Source organism: Amblyraja radiata, chromosome 8, assembly GCF_010909765.2.
Source record: "Amblyraja radiata isolate CabotCenter1 chromosome 8, sAmbRad1.1.pri, whole genome shotgun sequence".
In the NCBI taxonomy this organism is placed as follows: domain Eukaryota; kingdom Metazoa; phylum Chordata; class Chondrichthyes; order Rajiformes; family Rajidae; genus Amblyraja; species Amblyraja radiata.
In genome coordinates this window covers 53,328,745-53,350,640 of record NC_045963.1, presented here as the reverse complement: position 1 = coordinate 53,350,640, position 21,896 = coordinate 53,328,745, and the positions used below count along the sequence as shown (strand labels likewise).

The 21,896-nt window shown below is 43.8% G+C and overlaps 1 protein-coding gene across 1 annotated transcript; it reads right to left on the bottom strand.

Moving 5' to 3' along the window:
• Nucleotides 1-908: 908 nt before the first annotated feature.
• LOC116976226 (proteasome subunit beta type-1-B-like) lies at nucleotides 909-21,681 on the bottom strand. Its single transcript, XM_033025909.1, has 6 exons — nucleotides 21,420-21,681; nucleotides 19,767-19,874; nucleotides 10,796-10,877; nucleotides 9,946-10,075; nucleotides 7,961-8,067; nucleotides 909-1,255 (listed from the first exon to the last, which is right to left on the bottom strand). Exons 1-6 carry the CDS (start codon nucleotides 21,512-21,514, stop codon nucleotides 1,070-1,072), a joined length of 708 nt encoding a protein of 235 aa, XP_032881800.1. The 5' UTR covers nucleotides 21,515-21,681; the 3' UTR covers nucleotides 909-1,069.
• Nucleotides 21,682-21,896: the final 215 nt, after the last annotated feature.

Genomic DNA, 21,896 nt, shown 5'->3' with positions numbered 1-21,896 from the left:
GTAGCACCATTACATGAAGGATGTGGAGGCTTTGGAGAGGGTGCAAAAGTGGTTTACCAGAATGCAGCATGAATTAGAGGATATCAACTTAGATTGTTTTCCAACTTGGAGTGCTGTAGGATGAGGGAAGATATGATACTTTATAAAATTGCAAGCATTGATAGGATAAAGCCAGAATCGTTTTTGCTCACAGTGGAAATGACAGGGCATATCTTCAATGTGAGCAGGGACAAGTTCAAAGAGATATGGAGGGCAAGTATTTTACACAGTTGGGTGCCTGGAACACACTGCTAAGTGTGAAATAGAAGCAGGTGCAATTGTGGCATTTAAAGGCGTTTTAGATAGGCACTGATGCAGTTTATGGAGGCATATGGAGTACGTGCAGGCAGAAGAGATTTGTTTAATTTGGCATGATCTTGAATTCAGATGTGGGCTGAAGATCCTGTTCCGTACTGTTCTATGGTCTCCGACATGGTGTTAGATAATTTGGTTTAATCCTTGAGAGCAGAGCAATAGTTGTCACGGATTCAACTCTCTATCATTACGCTTTCAAGATAATCCATGGGCTAGAACTGAGTTCTGTACTCTCAGGCAATGAGAAGGTAAGAACAGGACAGCACAGGAACAGGGCCTTCACCCAACTATATTTATATCAAACATAAGTCAATGTTTGAATTGTTTTCTTGTCTCCTTGGACCTGTGCAAAACAGTTCTTTCTTCATAAAGTCCTCCTTCCACTTGTCACCATTAAATGTTGGGCCAAGTAGCTATCCTGTGGCTCTAATATTGAAGTTTATTCAACTGTAAAACATAGTGGATACCGTTTCTAAACTTCTAGTCAACCAATGCACTAATCTCTCCCTGGATTTGTTCTCAGTGATTGTTCAATTAAGTGCATCAGATTGGTATAATTATCACTAATTCCTTTTAATAATTTGCGATTTGGACAGAAATGGAATAGGAATAGAAAATAAATGCCTGGATGATGAGATGCAGGTACACTCAGAAGCATTATTGGCATGAATGACTAAAATCAGCTATGCTATCCTGAATGGCAGGGCTGTTGGTGTTAATCCTTCCGAAGAGGCAGCGACTCCTCTCTGATTCCGTCTTTTGTAATGAAGCAGATCTTTAGACAGTCACCAGTATAAACGTCTCTCTCAGCTGCAGAGATGAAAACATCTTTAATTAGCTGTGTTGCTTTTTCTAGCGTGAGGGGAAGATGTTCTACCGACTCCATGTTCTTGAAACCAATCTGGTAAAGAAAATACAGAAAATTAGTGCTACTTCCAAACATTCATCATGTTTAACCAGTAGTTTTAAATTCATTAACAATAGTGCATGCAAGATTTAATTTAAAGACAAAAAAAAAAGGAAAAAAAAAAACTTGATGGAAAATTGTTTTATTTTGAAGTCTTGTGACGAGACTACGTGAAGAACCCGCCAGCGGATTAATACGTTGTCACATTGCGCGAGATACGGATACATTCGGAAATGCTCCATCAGAGATTTAACTGTGAAGGTAAGGTATTTTTGCAGGAACGGTTCTTGTTTCAACGCGGGTTTGTTTTCCAAAAATGGCCAAACCAAGAAACAAGAGATGTGCCGCTGAAAATTCAGCGGGGAATGATGGCAACGAAAGAGGTTGCTATCGAGCTCAGAGATGCTAACAGCGGGCTTGGAGATGCTGACAGGCACGGCCTGCACAGCAACCACTGCTAAAGTTCCGAATGGGAGCAGGTGGCCCACCCCGGTCTCGGAGTAGCTGGCAGACGCGTTTTTAAGGAGTTCTAGTTTTTAAGGAGTTCTAGTTTTTTTATGTGTGGGGAGGGGGGGGGGGGAAGGGGGAAACTAATTTTCTGGGTCCCTACCTGGTCGGAGATGCAGCTTTTCCCCGGGCTGCACTTTCGACCCGTCCTCGCGGCCTACCAGCGGGCCTGGAGCGGCATTTCCTGAGGGGACCGCCCGGAGCCTCGGCATCGGCATCGGCTGCGGAGCTGCGTCCGGGAGCGAGAGGACCGCCCGGAGCCTCGGCATCGGCGGCACCGGCACCGCTGCGGGTCTGAGGACGGCGGTGCAGCGCTGGAGCGCCATTGCGGGGCGGGCGGTGCCTTGCCTGGGTCGCCGCGCTGGAACTCCGGTGAGCTGGGACCGGCGTTAAAAACATCGCGGAGCAGCGGCGCTGAAACTTTCCATCGGGAGCCTGGGATCTCGCGACGAGATCGCCAGTTGAGCTCCATTCGGCGCGGACTTGTCGGCTCCGGAAGCCACGGTTTCGAGTAGGGAGGCGGCCGTTCCAGGGTTCCCAGGCCACTGGGAGGACTCTCCCGACGCCGGAACATCATCACCCGGCGAGGACGGCCTGGAACATCGGGCCTCCGTAGAGGCAACTGTGGAGGCCTCAATAGGCCCGACTATGGGTGGACATTGGGGATGGGACTGGACTTTGTGCCTTCCCCCATAATGGGAACCATTGTGGAGGGACGTTTTTTATGTTAAAGCTATTTATTATTGTTATGTTTGTATTCCTTTTTTAATGTGCTGCATTGGCAAAAAGAATTTCACTACATCTAGGTGTATGTGACAATAAATCAACCTTTGAACCTTGGAACCTACGCTAAAAGCTCAGAAAGGGAGCAACTTGTCGAACCAGGCTCAGAGATGTGAACAAGCGCGGCCTGCACAAGTAACCTCCACGAAAGCCCCAAAAAGGAGCAGCTTGTCGACCCAGGCTCGGAGACGCGGGCAGGTAGGGTCTGCACAACAACCTCCGCAAATGCTCCGAAAAGGAGCAGCTTAACGACCCCGGGCTCGGAGACGCTGGCAGGGTGGCCTGTACAGCAACCTCTGCGAAAGCTCCAAAAAGGAGCAGCTTGTCGACCCCGGGCTTGGAGACGCTGGCAGGGTGACTTGCACAGCAACCTCCGCGAAAGCTTCGAAAAGGAACAGCTTGACGACCCCGGCCAAAAGGGCAATACTGGCCAAGGAGGCACTGCCTGAACATCCAAGGTTGATGTTAACAGTCGACTCATAAGAGTGGGGATAACTGAGTGAGATGCTGGTGATGGGGAGGTGTACTGCACTGATACAGCCAGTTCAATTTAGATATCTGAGGATATCTCCCTCTTAGAGGCTGGGAGTTTGAGGATTCCCTGAACAAATGCATAATACCTTTCAGCTCTCGACTAAAAAAGAGCTGCCAGCACTCAAGATCAACATTTTGCCATTCCTTCGCGGATAGGTGAACCAGTAGAAGCAGAACTGGCAAGTAGCATTATATAAGGAATACAAAAATGCTGGAGAAACTCAGCGGGTGCAGCAGCATCTATGGAGCGAAGGAAATAGGTAACGTTTCGGGCCGAAACCCTTCTTCAGACTGATAGGGGGTGGGGGGGAGAAGGAAGGAAAAAGGGAGGAGGAGGAGCCAGAGGGCGGGGGGGATGGGAGGAGACAGCTCGAGGGTTAAGGAAGGGGAGGAGACAGCAAGGGCTAGCAAAATTGGGAGAATTAAATGTTCATGCCCGCCGGACGCAGGCTATCCAGGCGGAATATGAGGTGTTGTTCCTCCAATTTCCGGTGTTGCTCACTCTGGCAATGGAGGAGACCCAGGACAGAGAGGTCGGATTGGGAATGGGAGGGGGAGTTGAAGTGCTGAGCCACCGGGAGTTCAGGTAGGTTCTTGCGGACTGAGCGGAGGTGTTCGGCGAAACAATCGCCCAACCTCCGCATAGTCTCACCGATGTAAATCAGCTGGCATCTAGAGCAGCGGATGCAGTAGATGAGGTTGGAGGAGATACAGGTGAACCTTTGTCACAACTGGAACGACTGCTTGGGTCCTTGAGTCGAGGGGGGAGGTAAAGGGACAGGTGTTGCATTTCTTGCGGTTGCAACGGAAAGTGCCCGGGGAGGTGGTGGTACAGGAGGGAAGGGAAGGGAAGAATTGACAAGGGAGTTGCGGAGGGAGCGGTCTTTGCGGAAGGCAGACGTGGGAAGATGTGGCGAGTGGTGGGGTCACGTTGGAGGTGGCGAAAATGGCGGAGGATGATTTGTTGTATTTGCCGACTGGTGGGGTGAAAGGTGAGGACTAGGGGGACTCTGCCCTTGTTGCGAGTGCGGGTATGGGAAGAGAGCAGTGTTGCGGGGTATGGAAGAGACCCTGGTGCGAGCCTTATCTATGGTGGAGGAGGGGAATCCCCGTTCCCTGAAGAGCGAGGACATTTCCAATGCCCTGGTGTGGAACGTCTCATCCTGGGAGCAGATGCGGCGTAGACGGAGGAATTGGGAGTAGGGGATGGAGTCCTTACAGGGGGCAGGGTGGGAAGACGTGTAGTTCAGATAGCCATGCGAGTCAGTGGGTTTGTAGTGTATGTCGGTCAGTAGTCTATCACTCTGGCAATGGAGTAGCATTATATACTTGACTTCATACCAGCTGAAGGAGGAGAACATGCTGGACAATGCTGGAAAGTATGTTAATCATGATAGCTGCCAGACTTGTGATGTACCGAAGGTTAACATCACTATCTCTGACATTCTGATTGGCTAAATGAAATCATAAGATTTAAAACCTCAGAGAGTTCGAAGAGCTCTCACAAGAGGGATTTCGGTGTTTGCGAGGTCGGTGGATGGAACACAACGTTCTGAAGTGCAGCAAGACACCTTAGCACTGCTGTGATAGAATATCATCCCCACCAAGTTTGTGGCTGAAACCGCTGCATTGAGGCTGGTTTGAGCACCAGGCCTACACAACTAAGACAGAGCCAGAGGCCATTTTTAGGTGCAGGTTCACAGCGCTCACCATGGATACAGCATGTGCCACACACTCAGTCTCAGGCCACGATGTCAGAGCCAGAGGGAAGGGACAGAACAAAAATTAGTGTCAGCAGATGCGGTCAATCAACCACCTAATCCTGTTGAGGTAGGTGAGTATTATTCCTACAGCTGCATGAAATGTACGGAAGTTGGAGGTATATTGAGGCTTTTCAAAAGTAAGTGGGAAAAGATAACCATTGGCCCTTTCATTTAACTAGCCATAAATGGTTATAAATCTGACTTTCTGCCTGATCGGTTTTGTCCACGGCAAGAAAAGCCCAAATTCCTTTGCAATTGGTCTAAAGAGGAATATATAGCTATCCAAGTAGGCAGTGAAATCACAAAAAAAGGATACAATTGAGGAGATTGCTCATGAACAAGATGAATATATTTCCAACATCTTCACAAAGTCTAAGGAAGATGGAATATACCGAATCATTCTTGATTTGGCTAGTCTGAACATGGGCTTGGAATATAACCCTTTTAGAATGGATTTTTCATTCAGTAAAACTGCTGATTGAGGATTGCTTTATGGTCTCAATCTATCTCAAAGATGCATTCTTTCCATTACCAATACATGAGTGACAGGAAGTAGTTGCTCCGCTCATCATGGGAAAGATGATATATGACACAAAGGTAGCTGTTTTAGCAACCTACACTCCTAGAAGATCTAGGATTTGTTATTCATCCAGGAAAGCAAAAACTATCGCATATCCAAGCTTTTGTCATAAACTCTTCAGATAGTCTGTGACCCTACCTACAGATAAGAAACAGAATTTTGGAGATGCATGCATAGGCTTACTTAAGAATAAGAAGTCTACAATACGACAGGTTGCGAGGGTGATAGCTGTCTTCCCAGCTATGGGGCCATGCATTATAGAGGCCTGGATCGTGAGAAGGTTCTTGCCCTAAAATTGAATATGGGACATTTTGATAGATGTATGAGGCTGATGACAGTCGATATCCGAATACCAGTGAGCACACACAAGGTACACACAGCTGGTGTGTAACTGACACCTATATTAGTTGTGGTGGCAGGTGGAATGAAGAGGACTTGAGACATAGCCATAAAATATAGCATCAACTATTTGGAAATGCTAACAGCATTCCAGACATTGAGAACGTATAGTGGGAATGGCCATGATATGCAAATTAGACTACATCAGGACAATACAACAGCAGCAGCGCATGTTAACCATATGGGAGCTGTAAGTCTCAAGATGTGATGCACTAGCAAAGTCTATTTGGGCGCGGTATACAAGAGGAAAATATGGGTGTCAGCTGTACATCGACCATGTAGGTACAAAGTTAAAGCAGACACCAGGACAAGAAATTCCTCATTCTGCCTTATCGGAAGATGCCTCCAAAAGATAATTCAAGACGATGCAACATGAATTATAGTAGTGCCAAATTGGCCTACTCAACCATGGTTTCCATTGTAAAAAGGTCTGCTGAAAGAAGCTCATATATTTGCTCAGACACGAACAGTGGTTAGTTCAACCTATCACTCGTGCACCGCGTCCACTGCATGATTGTATTGATGTATTAATTTGCTGGATTTGAAGAGACCCTTCGGGCTTATAGGACTATCCAGCAGGACAGTTGATGTGATCACTGCAGCTTGGCAAGATGGCACACAAAAGCAGTATGCTACCTACATAAAACAGGGGGAAAGCTTTGTGAAGAGACACATGTGAGCTACTTTAAAGCAGAAGTAGCAGAGGTTTGGGGGTTTCTGTCAGTTTGGTTTTATGAGAAGCGACTAAGTTATTGTGCAATGAACACTGCTTGCAGTGCCTTATCATCGTATCTAGTGCTTGGAATGGGACAAAAAACGATTGGCTCTCACCCACTGATGTTTATGGAAGGTGTCTTTAATATGAACCCTCTAAAGCCTAGATATAAAGTAGGGTGGAATGCATAATCAGCATTATATTTTTTACGCAAATTGGCACCAGCTGCATCCCTAACGTTGGAGCAGCTACTCATAAGTTAGTCATGCTTATGCCACTTATTTCAGCACGAAGAGCTCAGTCTTTACACAATCTCCGTCTGGATAACTCGGTCATATCGTCATTATGGGAACGAATTCATAAAGCAGAGCAGGCACGGTTGGGTACAAGTTGGAGGTGGCAACATACCCACCAGATCGGAGATTGTGGGTGTTAATTATGTGAAAAAGTACAGTGAGGTTACTAAGAGATGAAGGAAAAGCTTTCTTCATAGTTATAAAAAAGTCTCACAAGAGAGTGTTGGTGCAAATTATTTCAAGATGGATAGAATATATGCTGTTGAAAGTGGGAGTGAACACAAAATATTTTCAAGTCACACTCTACCAGGGCTGCTGGCACGTCGGCAGCCAATTGAATGGATGTTCCTCTTGATTACATTCTTGCAACAGCAGGAGGGTCAGATGAATGCACTTTTGGAAGTTTATAATAAACCACCGCTTAACAGATCTGGACGATTACAGATAGAAATCTGGACAGTGTTACACGAGCTGTTTGTCTGTAACTCCAAAGCTAATGGGACTGTGGTCCAGTTAAGGGCAATGTACATGTATGCAAAGTTAGCATAATGTGTTAATGGCCAATTATTTTCTACCATTTAAGGTTTATCCGTGTAGTGTGTTCACATACAGATTGGTTTACTGCATGAAACCACAGCTTCAAAGGCTTCAGGTAGTCTCATCACAAAACTTCGAGCTAAAATAGAAAGATTAAACGAGAACTTAACAGTTTGAAACTTGATCTTTATTTTATGAGAAGTTGGAGTGAGAGACTATGTGCCCTCCACTCCCAACCCTGAATTTCATAAATTTCATTTGGTATGTCAAGGGTTATTAATCTTTCTATAGCTTGAATCTGGTTCAAGTGGACTGTGGCTTCATACAGTGGCTCTGAAGATTGATGCACATGCGGGCTGGCGGGTTCTTCACGTAGTCTCTCACTCCAACTTTTCATAAAATAAAGATCAAACTTCAAACGGTAAGTTCTCGTTTAATCTTTCTAATTTCATGCCCTTTCATTATAGATTGACAAATCACTATTCCATTAATCAAGACTGCAGACTGGCTCACACATCCCAGACACACTCCCATTCTATTCTTTACGAATGTTGTTAGAGACAACGAGTGTGAAAAAGGTATTACCTGGTTGTCTAGAAGCGGCTGCAGCATGGCACTGGCCGAGCCGCCAGCTTTGTAAGCATCTCGCTGATAGCATCCCACAGGATCAAAGCTGTAAACCGCACCCTTCCCTGCATTAAAAGAATGCAACACATGATTACCATCTGCTTTACCTTTATTTTCAGTGCACTGGCAAGTGCTTTTATATTTGATCAAATTGTTACTTGACCTGGCTTCCTAAAACATTCCAATACAAATGAAAAGTTCAAATTGAATTCTAGTTTCAAGTTAATAAACAGTGTTCTCAAAGTAATATCCAAATAAATTCATCCATGTCTGCTGACTGATGGGTTCTTATGAGAGGCAACAAATAAGGCCTCAATTTAATGCACACAAAAAGCAACATAGCAGTGAAATGTTCCGAGGTCTGAAGCCTGGATTGTATTGTCAGTACCAAATGGCTAGCATGACCCAGTGAGGCAAAGTTGGCAGTACAAATAACACAACAGAGGTTGGACATATACATTATAGGTTTATACCAGAAACTTCACCCTTTCTGTTCATATTGAGGGAATGCAGCATAGGTTTACAAAGTTAATTCCCAGATGGCAGGACTGTCATATGCTGAGAGAATGGACCAGATGGGCTTGTATACTTTGGAGTTTAGAAGGATGAGAAGGTATCTTATTGAAACATATATTATTAAGGGTTTGGACACACTAGAGGCAGGAAACATGTTCCCGATGTTCGGGGAGTCCAGAACCAGGGGCCACAGTTTAAGAATAAGGGGTAAGCTATTTAGAACGGAGATGAGGAAACACTTTTTCACACAGAGAGTTGCGAGTCTGTGGAATTCTCTGCCTCAGAGGGCGGTGGAAGCCGGTTCTCTAGATACTTTCGAGAGAGAGCTAGATAGGGTTCTTAAAGAAAGCAGTCAGGGGATATGGGGAGAAGGCAGGAACGGGGCACTGATTTGGGATGATCAACCATGATCACATTGAATGGCGGTGCTGGCTCGAAAGGCCTACTCCTGTACCTCTTGTCTATTACACACTGCATTTTGTGGCTTGTTCAGCTACCAAACATTTCCCTTAGATCTTAAACTTTGCTAAAATGTCAATAATCTAAATAAATAAGTTAATGTTACTGACTATGAACTAAAACAGTAAACAAAGGGCCCAGCCACTGACAAACCTCTTGCTAGTCAAATGCTTATGTCAGCTGCAGTTCCCTGATGAGATCTGACCATTGTTGGCAAAGCCAATATTTAGTGTCCAACCTTTACTTTTCTTGAGGTCATGGGGATATGCACACCATCCAATTGACCGTCACATTAATTCACTACCCCGCCCTGATAGCCTGCTCAAATAGCTGGACTCAACATCAAATACTCCAACTAGCGGTAAGTAAGTAATTATTTCTGCCTGTATCTGGACTGGCCATTTCTGTACATCACCATTTTGCTCGGGTTTTCCTCTGTCCTTTATGTAAAGTCTGGCCTACTGGCAATGTGCCACAGTCTCACCAGTAAGCAATACATTGCACAAACAAAGAGGCTAAACCGAACTTAACTGCCACATTAGATCACCTGGTCTCACCCTTTCAGAGATATTCCCTTCGTTCTACTCATTCTTCCCCTCATTCTCTGCTACCCACAACTAACATGTTTTCTCTCTTTCCCAGTACAAAGGAAAGGTCCAGACCCAGAAACATTAGCACTTCTCTTTCCACAGATGCTTCCTGACCCAAGTATTTCCAGTATTACCTTCATATTTACTCTGTCTGCAATTTTTGATTTTTCACTTACTGAGGATTAGAGTAGTTGTTAAGCTTGAGAAGTGTCCAAAAGGAGGAAGATACTCAGGAGAACAAGTAGTTGAGGGCTTAAGAAGTTAATGCACAGCCAAAGTATGTACTGCATTGGAGCAGGGCACCATGTTACCATGTGAAATGCCTGGATGACGAGAAAGTAAATGGACGTTACAGTACAACTACTGTTGAAAACTCACCTTCTTCATCAAGGCCACCAATGATATTGTAAACATAGTATGGAAAAAACCTTCGAGAGTACAGAATGGTGGAAAGCATTGCTGCTATTGCTCCACTTGTCATTGTCTTATTATTTGAATGTTTATACATCTGAAAATCAAGAACATAGAAACAGTAACCAATATACAAAAACTTTGGGGCTGAAAACAGAAATTATATGGTAGATTTCCAGTCCCATCTTTAAATTGCCCAACGAATCACCGGTTCCTCGCTCCCCTCCATTGAGTCTGTCCAAAGCAAGCGTTGTCTGCGGAGGGCGCTCAGCATCGCCAAGGACTGCTCTCACCCCAACCATGGACTGTTTACCATCCGGGAGGCGCTACAGGTCTCTCCGTTGCTGGACCAGCAGGTCCAGGAACAGTTTCTTCCCTGCGGCTGTCACACTACTCAACAATGTACCTCGGTGACTGCCAATCTAAATGTTGTAGGAATCAATCCAGTTTCAAAGATCTTTGCGTTTACAGCACAGCTACTACTATTTTGACAACTTGAGTGACCAGGTAGGTTGAGGTGTTTGAAGGACATTTTTCCAGAGAGAATACACTTCAGAGGTCTTGATTCAAATATAGATCAGCAAAGTAAAAGGAAATACACAATGTAATTAAGCATGTTACACCCGATAAGGGGATACTTGTCATTGCAACTGAGAGGCTAAAATGGGAGATGATCTATCCTTGATTTATAAATTTTCAACTCTACGTTTATACCAAGGAAATATAAATCAGTTAAAAGTATACTGTGATGATTTCTTACATCCAACCTAAGACAGTCTCACGAATAAACAGCGTTTAATTTTATGACTGCAAATACCTTTAATCTTGCATCAATGATTTTTGTCAGTGTAAGACAATCTCCATGGAATCCAGTACATCCAATCACTGTGTGATCTGTCCTAATCACAAATTATTTAAAAGAATTAGTGATAATTATGCCATTCTCATGCAATTAATTGAACAGAGAACAAATTCAGGGAGTGCTTAGTACATCAATTTAGATACAGTGCAGAAACAGGCCCTTTGGCCCGTCGCTTCCACAACCACCAGCGATCCGTGCAAAGTAACACTACCCTACACACACTGGGGACAATGTTATAGTTATATACAATTAACTGTCAATTAATACGTGTTAGAGGTTATGGGGAGAAGACAGGAGAATGGGATTATGAGGGAGCGATAGATCAGCCATGATTGAATGGTGAAGTAGACTTAATGGGCCCAAACAGTCTCCATCATGTTTTAGCTCCTGAATATACTTCAACATTAGATCCACAGGCTTACAAAGAACAAACTGTTTTGCACAGGCCCGAGGAGGCAAGAAACCAATTCAAACATTGTGACTTATGTTCAATTTATTGTTGGCCGAAGGCCCTGTCCTGTACGGTTCTTACCTTCTCATTACCCGAGAGTGCAGAGCACAATTCTAGCCCATGGATTATCTTCATAGCATAACGATAGAGTTGAACCAATGACAGTGACAGAACTATTACTCTGGTCCAAAGATTCAAACCAACATCATGCCAAATTAAACTAATCTCTTCTGCCTGCAAATACTCCATATCCATCCATAAACTGCTTCAGTGCCGAGCTAAAATCCCTTTAAATGCCACAATTGCATCCGTTTCTATTCCACACTTAGCAGCGTGTTACAGGCACCCAACAATGTAAAATACTTGCCCTGCACATCTCTTTGAACTTGTCCCCTGTCATCTTAAAGATATGCCCCTCTCACCTTAAAGATATGCCCTGTCAATTCCACTCTGAGGGGAAAAAAGATTCTGAATGCAAAAAAAGATGTGGACAGCCTGTAATGGCACTACCAGAATTACACATAACAATTCAAATGCAGCTAACCAAGTTTTGTAAACATGACTTCCTTCTTATATTTAATGCCCCAACTGATGAAGGCATCATACAATACGTCTCCCATATCATTCTATCTACATGTATTGCAACTTTCAGGAAGCTATAGACTTGGACCCCAAAATCCCCTGTACTTCAGTGCAAGGGCCCTACCATTAACTATAACTTTCCCCTTACATTTGATCTCCCATGGTGCAACACCTCACACTGTCCCACCGAGTCTGTCATCACGCCATTCATATTTGTAACGGATCTATATCTTGTGGTACATGTTAACAGCTGCCATTACTATCCACAATTCCACCAATTTTCTGTTGTCTGCAAGATTACTAACCGGCCATACACATATGTCTAATAGAGGTCCCCACAGAACACCACTGATCACAGACCTCCAGCCAGAAAATCTTTTCACCAATACCCTCTATCTTACTTCAGAATCCAAGCTACCAAGTCATTGTGAATCCCATGCATCCTAATCTTTTGAATCAGCTTTCTATGAAGGATCTTGTCCTGGGGTGGGGAACCTTGTCATGTTGGAATGCCGCATTAAGTTAGCTGTAAGTTGGGATGTAATGTTAAAATTGTACAAGGCATTGGTGAGGCCAATTCTAGAGTATGGTGTACAATTTTGGTCGCCTAATTATAGGAAGGATGTCAACAAAATAGAGAGAGTACAGAGGAGATTTACTAGAATGTTGCCTGGGTTTCAGCAACTAAGTTACAGAGAATGGTTGAACAAGTTAGGGCTTTATTCTTTGGAGCGCAGAAGGTTAAGGGGGGACTTGATAGAGGTTTTTAAAATGATGAGAGGGATAGACAGAGTTGACGTGGAAAAGCTTTTCCCACTGAGAGTAGGGAAGATTCAAACAAGGGGACATGACTTGAGAATTAAGGGACTGAAGTTTAGGGGTAACATGAGGGGGAACTTCTTTACTCAGAGAGTGGTAGCTGTGTGGAATGAGCTTCCAGTGAAGGTGGTGGAGGCAGGTTCGTTTTTATCATTTAAAAATAAATTGGATAGTTATATGGATGGGAAAGGAATGGAGGGTTATGGTCAGAGCGCAGGTATATGGGACTAGGGGAGATTATGTGTTCAGCACGGACTAGAAGGGTCGAGATGGCCTGTTTCCGTGCTGTAATTGTTATATGGTTAATCTAATAAGGCCGCATCCAAGAAACTTCAATTAGATATACTTCAAAATGTACATTATTTTGTAAAAATCTAACTACGTACTAACTTAGTACATAGAAACTTAGAAAATGAAAAAAAATTGTTAATTCTTTTAATGACTTTGTTGTGACTGCTTTTTGTGGGAAAGCATTTGAATATTTGGTTGCAGCGTGGAGGTACGCAGTTTCAGCTGATCTTCGAGATGGGTATCCGTCATTTGTGACCTTAAGGGCATCTTGATTTGGGTTAGGTAGGAGAATATAGATTCGCAGCAATAAGTGGTTGAAAAGCAAGAAAGCATTTTTCCATGCACGTAAAAGTTAACGTACATTCTAGTATCGCATTAGAACTAAATCATGAGCATAACAGGTGTTAAAATAGCACTCATGACTTACTAATATTTTAATTGTGGCCGTCAGTCGGGGAGGATTATTTCGTTGAATCTTCTTTTACTCTTTGGTATTTTAAGTACGTTCATTTTAAGATTAAAATAAAAATAATAAGACGAACAAGAACATAAAATAAAAATAAAAGGATATAACCATATAACAATTACAGCACGGAAACAGGCCATCTCGGCCCTACAAGTCCGTGCCGAACAACTTTTTTCCCTTAGTCCCACCTGCCTGCACTCATACCATAACCCTCCATTCCCTTCTCATCCATATGCCTATCCAATTTATTTTTAAATGATACCAACAAACCTGCCTACACCACTTCCACTGTAAGCTCATTCCACACCGCTACCACTCTCTGAGTAAAGAAGTTCACCCTCATGTTACCCCTAAACTTCTGTCCCTTAATTCTGAAGTCATGTCCTCTTGTTTGAATCTTCCCTATTCTCAAAGGGAAAAGCTGATCCACATCAACTCTGTCTATCCCTCTCATCATTTTAAAGACCTCTATCAAGTCCCCCCTTAACCTTCTGCGTTCCAGAGAATAAAGCCCTAACTTATTCAACCTTTCTCTGTAACTTAGTTGTTGAAACCCAGGCAACATTCTAGTAAATCTCCTCTGTACTCTCTCAATTTTGTTGACATCCTTCCTATAATTGGGCGACCAAAATTGTACACCATACTCCAGATTTGGTCTCGTAACATTACATCCCAGCCTCTATACTCAATGCTCTGATTTATAAAGGCTAGCATACCAAAAGCTTTCTTTACCACCCTGTCTATATGAGATTCCACCTTCAAGGAACTATGCACGGTTATTCCCAGATCCCTCTGTTCAACTGCATTCTTCAATTCCCTACAATTTACCATGTACGTCCTATTTTGATTTGTCCTGCCAAGGTGTAGCACCTCACATTTATCAGCATTAAACTCCATCTGCCATCTTTCAGCCCATTCTTCCAAATGGCCTAAATCACTCTGTAGACTTTGGAAATCTTCTTCATTATCCACAACACCACCTATCTTGGTATCATCTGCATACTTACTAATCCAATTTACCACACCTTCATCCAGATCATTGATGTACATGACAAACAACAAAGGACCCAACACCGATCCCTGAGGCACCCCACTAGTCACCTGCCTCCAACCCGACAAACAACCATCCACCATTACCCTCTGGCTTCTCCCATTCAGCCACTGTTGAATCCATCTTGCTACTCCTGCATTTATACCCAACAGCTGAACCTTCTTAACCAACCTTCCATGAGGAACCTTGTCAATGGCCTTACTAAAGTCCATATAGACAACATCCACTGCTTTACCCTCGTCAATTTCCCTAGTAACCTCTTCAAAAAATTCAAGAAGATTAGTCAAACATGACCTTCCAGGCACAAATCCATGCTGACTGTTCCTAATCAGACCCTGTTTATCCAGGTGCTTATATATATTATCTCCAAGTATCTTTTCCATTAATTTGCCCACCACTGAAGTCAAACTAACAGGTCTATAATTGCTAGGTTTACTCTTAGAACCCTTTTTAAACAATGGAACAACATGCGCAGTACGCCAATCCTCGGGGACTATTCCCGTTTATAATGACATTTGAAATATTTCTGTCATAGCCCCGGCTATTTCTACACTAACTTCCCTAGGAATGTCCTAGGGAATATCCTGTCAGGACCTGGAGACTTATCCACTTTTATATTTTTCAAAAGTGTCAGTACTTCTTTTACTTTGAAACTCATAGTATCCATAGCTACTCTACTAGTTTCCCTTACCTCACATAATTCAATATCCTTCTCCTTGTTGAATACCGAAGAAAATAAATTGTTCAATATCTCCCCCATCTCTTTTGGCTCTGCAGATAGCTGTCCACTCTGACTCTCCAATGGACCAATTTTATCCCTCGTTACCCTTTTGCTATTAATATAGCTGTAGAAACCCTTTGGATTTACTTTCACCTTACTTGCCAAAGCAACCTCATATCTTCTTTTAGCTTTTCTAATTTCTTTAAGATTCTTTTTACATTCCTTATACTCCTCAAGCACCTCATTTACTTCATGCTGCCTATAATTATTGTAGATCTCCCTCTTTTTCTGAACAAGATGTCCAATTTCCCTTGAAAACCAGGACTCTTTACAATTTTTAATGTTTCCTTTCAACCGAACAGGAACATAAAGATTCTGTACTCTTAAAAGTTCCCCTTTAAATGTCCTCCATTTCTCTTCTACATCCTTCCCATAAAACAAAATGTCCCAGTTCACTCCTTTTAAATCATTTCGCATCTCATCAAAGTTAGCCTTTCTCCAATCAAAAATCTCAACCCTAGGTCCAGTTCTGACCCTCTCCATAATTATATTGAAACTAATGGTATTGTGATCACTGGACCCGAAGTGCTCCCCAACGCATACCTCCGCCACCTGTCCCGTCTCATTTCCTAACAGGAGGTCCAGCACTGCCCTCCTCTAGTAGGTACCTCTATGTATTGCTGCAAAAAACTATCCTGCACACATTTTACAAACTCCAAACCATCCAGCCCATTTACAGAATGTGTTTCCCAGTCTATGTGTGGAAAGTTGAAATCTCCCACAATCACTACTTTGTGCTTACTACTAATATCTGCTATCTCCTTTCATATTTGCTCTTCCAATTCTCGATCCCCATTTGGCGGTCTATAATACACCCCAATAAGTGTTGCTACACCTTTCCCACTTCTCAGTTCCACCCAAATAGCCTCCCTAGATGAGCACTCCAATATATCCTGCCAAAGCAGTGCTGTAATATCTTCCCTGACTAGCAATGCAACACCTCCACCTCTTGCCCCTCCAATTCTATCACACCTGAAGCAACAAAATCCTGGAATATTTAGTTTCCAATCACAGCCCTCCTGCAACCATGTTTCACTGATCGCCACAACATTATACTTCCAGGTGTCTATCCAGACTCTAAGCTCATCCACCTTTCTTACAATGCTCCTAGCATTAAAATATGCACATTTAAGAAACCCCCCAGCTCTTATTCTCTGTTTATTTCCTTTTTCTTTTTTCTCCTCTTGTGTCCGAGTGCTTCCCTTTTCTGCTTCCTGCCTCCCAGCTTTCTCTATTCGAGTCCCTCGCCCCAACCATTCTAGTTTAAAGTCTCCCCAGTAGCCTTTGCTACTGTTCTACAAAATTTGGATTCATTCAAAAGGCTGCACTTAATGGCTTAGATGGCAGCAGGTTCCCCACCCCTGATCTTGTCGAATGCCTTACTAAAGTCCATATAGACAACAAACACTGTCCTACCCTCAATCACCTTGTTGAATAACACAATCAAGATTACAAGACGTGACCTACCCCACACTTGTCGCTTTACCTCCCCCCTCGACTCCATTCAAGGACCCAAGCAGTCGTTCCAGGTGCGAGAGGTTCACCTGCATCTCCTCCAACCTCAAGCATTGCATCCGCTGCTCTAGATGTCAGCTGATCTACATCGGGGAGACCAAGCATAGGCTTGGTGATCGTTTCGCCGAACACCTCCGCTTGGTCCGCTTTAACCAACCTGACCTCCCGGTGGCTCAGCACTTCAACTCCCCCTCCCATTCCGCATCCGACCTCTGGCCTGGGCCTCCTCCATGGCCAGAGTGAGTACCACCAGAAATTGGAGGAACAGCACCTCATATTCCGCTTCGGCAGACTGCATCCTAGTTCAAGTTCAAGTTCAAGTGAGTTTATTGTCATGTGTCCCTGTATAGGACAATGAAATTCTTGCTTTGCTTAAGCACACAGAAAATAGTAGGCATTTACTACAAAACAGATAAATATGCCTAGTGGCATAAACATTGAATTCTCCCAATTCCGTTAGCCCTTGCGGTCTCCTCTCCTTCCCGGCTCTCCCTCAGCCCTCGGGCTCCTCCTCCTCCTTTTTCCTTTCTTCTCCCCGCCCCCCCACCCCCACCCTCCATCAGTCTGAAGGGTTTTGGCCCGAAACGTTGCCTATTTCCTTCGTGCCATAGATGCTGCTGCACCCGCAGAGTTTCTCCAGCACTTTTGTCTACCAGACAAAACCATGTTGACTGCCTAATTATACCATTCTCTTGCAAATACCAGTTAATTCTAATCATGATAATCCTCTCAATAGCTTCACTACAACTGACATGAGGCTCACCAGTCGAATTTCCTGGATCATCCCCGTTTGTGACCTTAAACAAAGAAACAACATCTGTCCCTCAAGAGCCGAGGGGGGTGACCTAAGGAGTGGCCTAACCCCCAGGGACCGCCACAATGAGCAATTTTGGGCACAATATCTGAAGGATGTGCTGGCTCTGGAGAGGGTCTGGAAAGAACTATCCCAGGAATGAGTAGGTTAACCTATGATTAGCGTTTGTCAGCACTGGGCCTGTACTCTCTGAAGTTTAAATAGTGTAATAAGTACATAGCGCTCTTAACCCTCCGTGTTCATATTTTTCCAAATGTTTTTAAAAAGTCATAATTATACCCACTTCTAGAGCCTCTTCTGGCAGCTCAATAATTTAAGCGATATAACATGGAAACAGGCGCTTCTGCCTTATGAGTCTTACACACAATTGACAATTTTATAAAGCCAATTAACCTACGAACCTGCACGTCTTTGGGGTGTGGAACATACAGAATAGTGAAAGGCTTGGGTAGAGGGGATGTGGAGAGGATGTTTCAATTAGTGGGAAAGTCTAGGACTAGAGGTCATAGCCTCAGAATTAAAGGAGGTTCTTTTAGGAAGGAGATGAGGAGAAATGTATTTAGTCAAAGGGTGGTAAAAATGTGGAATCAGTGGATATATTTAAGGCAGACAGTTAGATTCTTGTGCAAGAAGGAACTGCAGATGTTGCTTTAAACCAAAGATAGACACAAAAAGATGGAGTAACTCAGCGGGACAGGCATCTGAAAGTAATGGGTGACGTTTCGGGTCGAGACCTTCCTTCAGACTGATAAAGATTCTTGATTAGTACAGGTGTCAGAGGTTATGGGGAGAAGGCAGGAGAATGGGGTTAGGAGGGAGAGATAGATCAGCCATGATTGAATGGCAGAGTGGACCTGATGAGCCGAATGGCCTAATTTTACTTTCCCTTGTGACCATACATATGCTTTCTTTTTCTTCTTAAAAGAGGCTGTAATGTGGTCAACCAATTAATGGAACATACAAGATGGCTGAACCTGGCTCTTACTGCCTTTGATCAGCTAATGCTACCTGGGGTGGGGTGCAGTAATTGAGTACATGTGTTCATTTACCTATAAGAACAGTTAATAGATGAGTTACACAATGATGCAGATGTTGGAATATTGAGAAATTGATGAGGGGGAACTCCGTGGGTAAGACAGCATTTGTGGTGGGCAATTGGCTCTTGGTATTTCAGGTCAGGTGACATCAAGACCATGCAGAGGCCCTGAACTGAAATGTCATTGGTCCATTTCCCTCCACGAAGGAAATTATTGTTGACTTCAGGAAGAACAGAGGGGGCAGACATACCCCCATCCATATAAACGGGACTGAGGTGGAGCGCGTCTCCAACTACAAATTCCTCGGGTTACACATCTCGGAGGATCTGTCCTGGTCCCTCAATACCACCAAACTGATCAAAAAGGCGCAGCAGCGCCTTTACTTCCTGAGGAGGCTCAAGAAAGCTCACCTGTCCCCCCAGATCCTGACCAACTTTTACCGCTGTACCATCAAAAGCATCCTGACCACCTGCTTCACGGTATGGTACAGCAGTTGCACCGCAGCGGATAGGAAGGCACTACAACGGGTGGTGAAAACCGCTCAGCACATCATCGGTGCCCCGCTCCCTGCCATGGATGCCCTCCACCGAAAACAGTGTCTGAGACGGGCCAGGAAGATCATCAAGGACCCCTCTCACCCTAACCATGGACTGTTTGCCCTCCTCGGTACAGGAGCCTCAGGTCTCGAACTAGCAGGATGAGGAACAGCTTTTTCAACAACACACTTACATTGCTGAACTCGGAGTCCCGTCGCTAGATATCTTTGGTCTCTCCATCCACATTGTTAACCAGTACTCTTCTTACTCTAATGTATGCTTGTTCTGTATTTTTTTTTCTTTCCTATCTTGCACTATGACTATGACCAGACGCTAAACTGCATTTCGTTGTACCTATACTTGTATCTGTGCAATGACAATAGTTGAATTGAATTGAACATATGCTGCCTGATCTGCCGAGTCCATCAGCTTACTTTTTAACTACACAATAATGTTGAAATAAACCCATTATCACAATTTGAAAAATACTCTAAAGCCATTGATTGAGAAACAGACATGCTTAAGAAAAACAAAATAGTGTTCACTGTAAAATACCAGTTAATATACATGTTCTTAAACTCACAATTTGTAGCACTTGGGCGAGTCACGGCTGTGAATGGAATAACCCTCGCTCAGTCGTGTATCTGATGCTACAATCGAAAAATCTTCCCCAGCTAAAGCCAGCACAGTTCTGAAATGATGAAAAGCAGTGGGAGGTGGGTGAAGGATAAACAGACACAAATGTCAAGATTATCATTCCAAACAAAGATGTAATTTTAGATTGGTCTGTCCAAATGAACCCGAGTCCAATTAGAACCTCAGTGCAGCTATAGTACTCAACTAGTATCCTGCATCATGAACTCACAATACACAAGGCATATTGTAGAACCGAATTAATTACAGGCTGCAACCAGAGGCAATGCAATTTCCCAAACCTAAAGTGTTCTCTTAAAACCCAGTTAAGAAACCAATCATGAAATCTAGCATTAAATAACATGATCAAGACAAACTTTATAACTATTTGAATGAACAGAATTTTAGAACAAAAAGGACAAAACCCTCAGATTCTAGATTTTATAACATACTCTAATATTACAAAATGACTGAATCACAAAGCACAGGATGACATGAATGGGACTAAATGATGGAACCAATAAGTTTTAAAAAATCAATCAATTTACACTCATATGGTCAGCAAAGCCAAACATATTGCTAATATCCACAAACTGGAGTGAAGTTAAAAAAAAACACACACAAAATGCTGGAGTAAACCAGGTCAGAGCATCTCTGGAAGACATGGCTAGGTATTTCAGAGAGAATTACTTTAAAGTAGACATATCGTGAGATTTTGTAGTGGAGCAGTAAAATGTAGAAACAAGGAAGTGCAGATGCTGGTTTACCAGATAAACATACAAATCTATCTTTGTCTTCCAGAGTTGCTGTTCGACCCGCTGTGTTACTCCAGCTTTTTGTGCTGTTTTTGCAAACTAGCATCTGCAGTTCTTCACGTTTACATTTTATTGGAGTGGAGTAATTGGGTTGAGGATCGTTCAGCAGAGACTCAACTGATAGAATGACTAATTCCAATTTATAAATATTAAAAAAAAACATTTTCGATGTCTACATAGCGAATTGCATGGAAACTCCTTAAAACCGTGGGCGCAGAGATGCGCAGAATGGTTTCAAATGCGCGAATCCGAAACTGATCGTCGGGTCCTTGGGGGGGGGGGGGGGAAGAACCCAAGGCCCGAAAACCACGGCACTCTGCGATTCGACATGGGTTTTACTTTTTTTTTTAATAAACTTTAACGGGTTTTATTAAATCGGTAGTGACTACCCTAACATCAGTCTGAAGAAAGGTCACCCATTTCTTCTCTCAAGAGACGATGCATGTCCCGCTGAGTTACTCCAGCATTTTGTGTCTATCTTCACTTTAAACCAACATCTGCAGTTCTTTCCTACACAGTAACTCCAGACTTGTCGGGCAGCTGGGGAAAGAGACCGACATCGAGCTCGGATCCTGATCATGAGCAGTTGCCCGTTTCACCCTTCCGGTCCTCATCCCATCCCCACCAAAGATCTTATAGCGCTATAAGATCTTTGATCCCCACTCTCCTTCCTCTCGCATCTCCCTCCCTCCCTCCCGCTCCGCTGCTCCTTCTCTCCGCCCACAGCGGCCTAGGGCCCAGCGTGATCGGCAAAGCTCGCTATAGGATCTTTGGCGATCAGCACTCACCCTCCGTTGAAGGTGTAGGGCGAGAAACGGTGTTGCGTTGGTCCCGAGTACTGGTACTCCTCCAGGCTCCTCGTATACCCATACGAGCGCAGCATTTTACTCTCCAGTTGGTCTTTATCCAAATCAAAGTGGCACTGCTGTCGCTTCCCTGCTGCTGTCTCACGGCTAATATGGCGGCCTCGGCGTCACAGCCAAACCCTTCCCTCCTCACACCGGCGCAACGCGCAGCCGCCGACCCGGTGTCACTCACATCCTCTTTTGGTAGCGGAGCCAATTAGGGGAAAGGTTGAAGAAGGTCTGAAGAAGGGTTTCGGCCAGAAACGTTGCCTATTTCCTTCGCTCCATAGATGCTGCTGCACCCGCTGAGTTTCTCCAGCATTTTTGTGTACCTAGGGGAACGGTAATTCTGGTTTAGTGTTGTGTAATGAACCGGATTTGATAATGGGTCTCAAGGTAAAGGAACCACAAGGCGGTAGC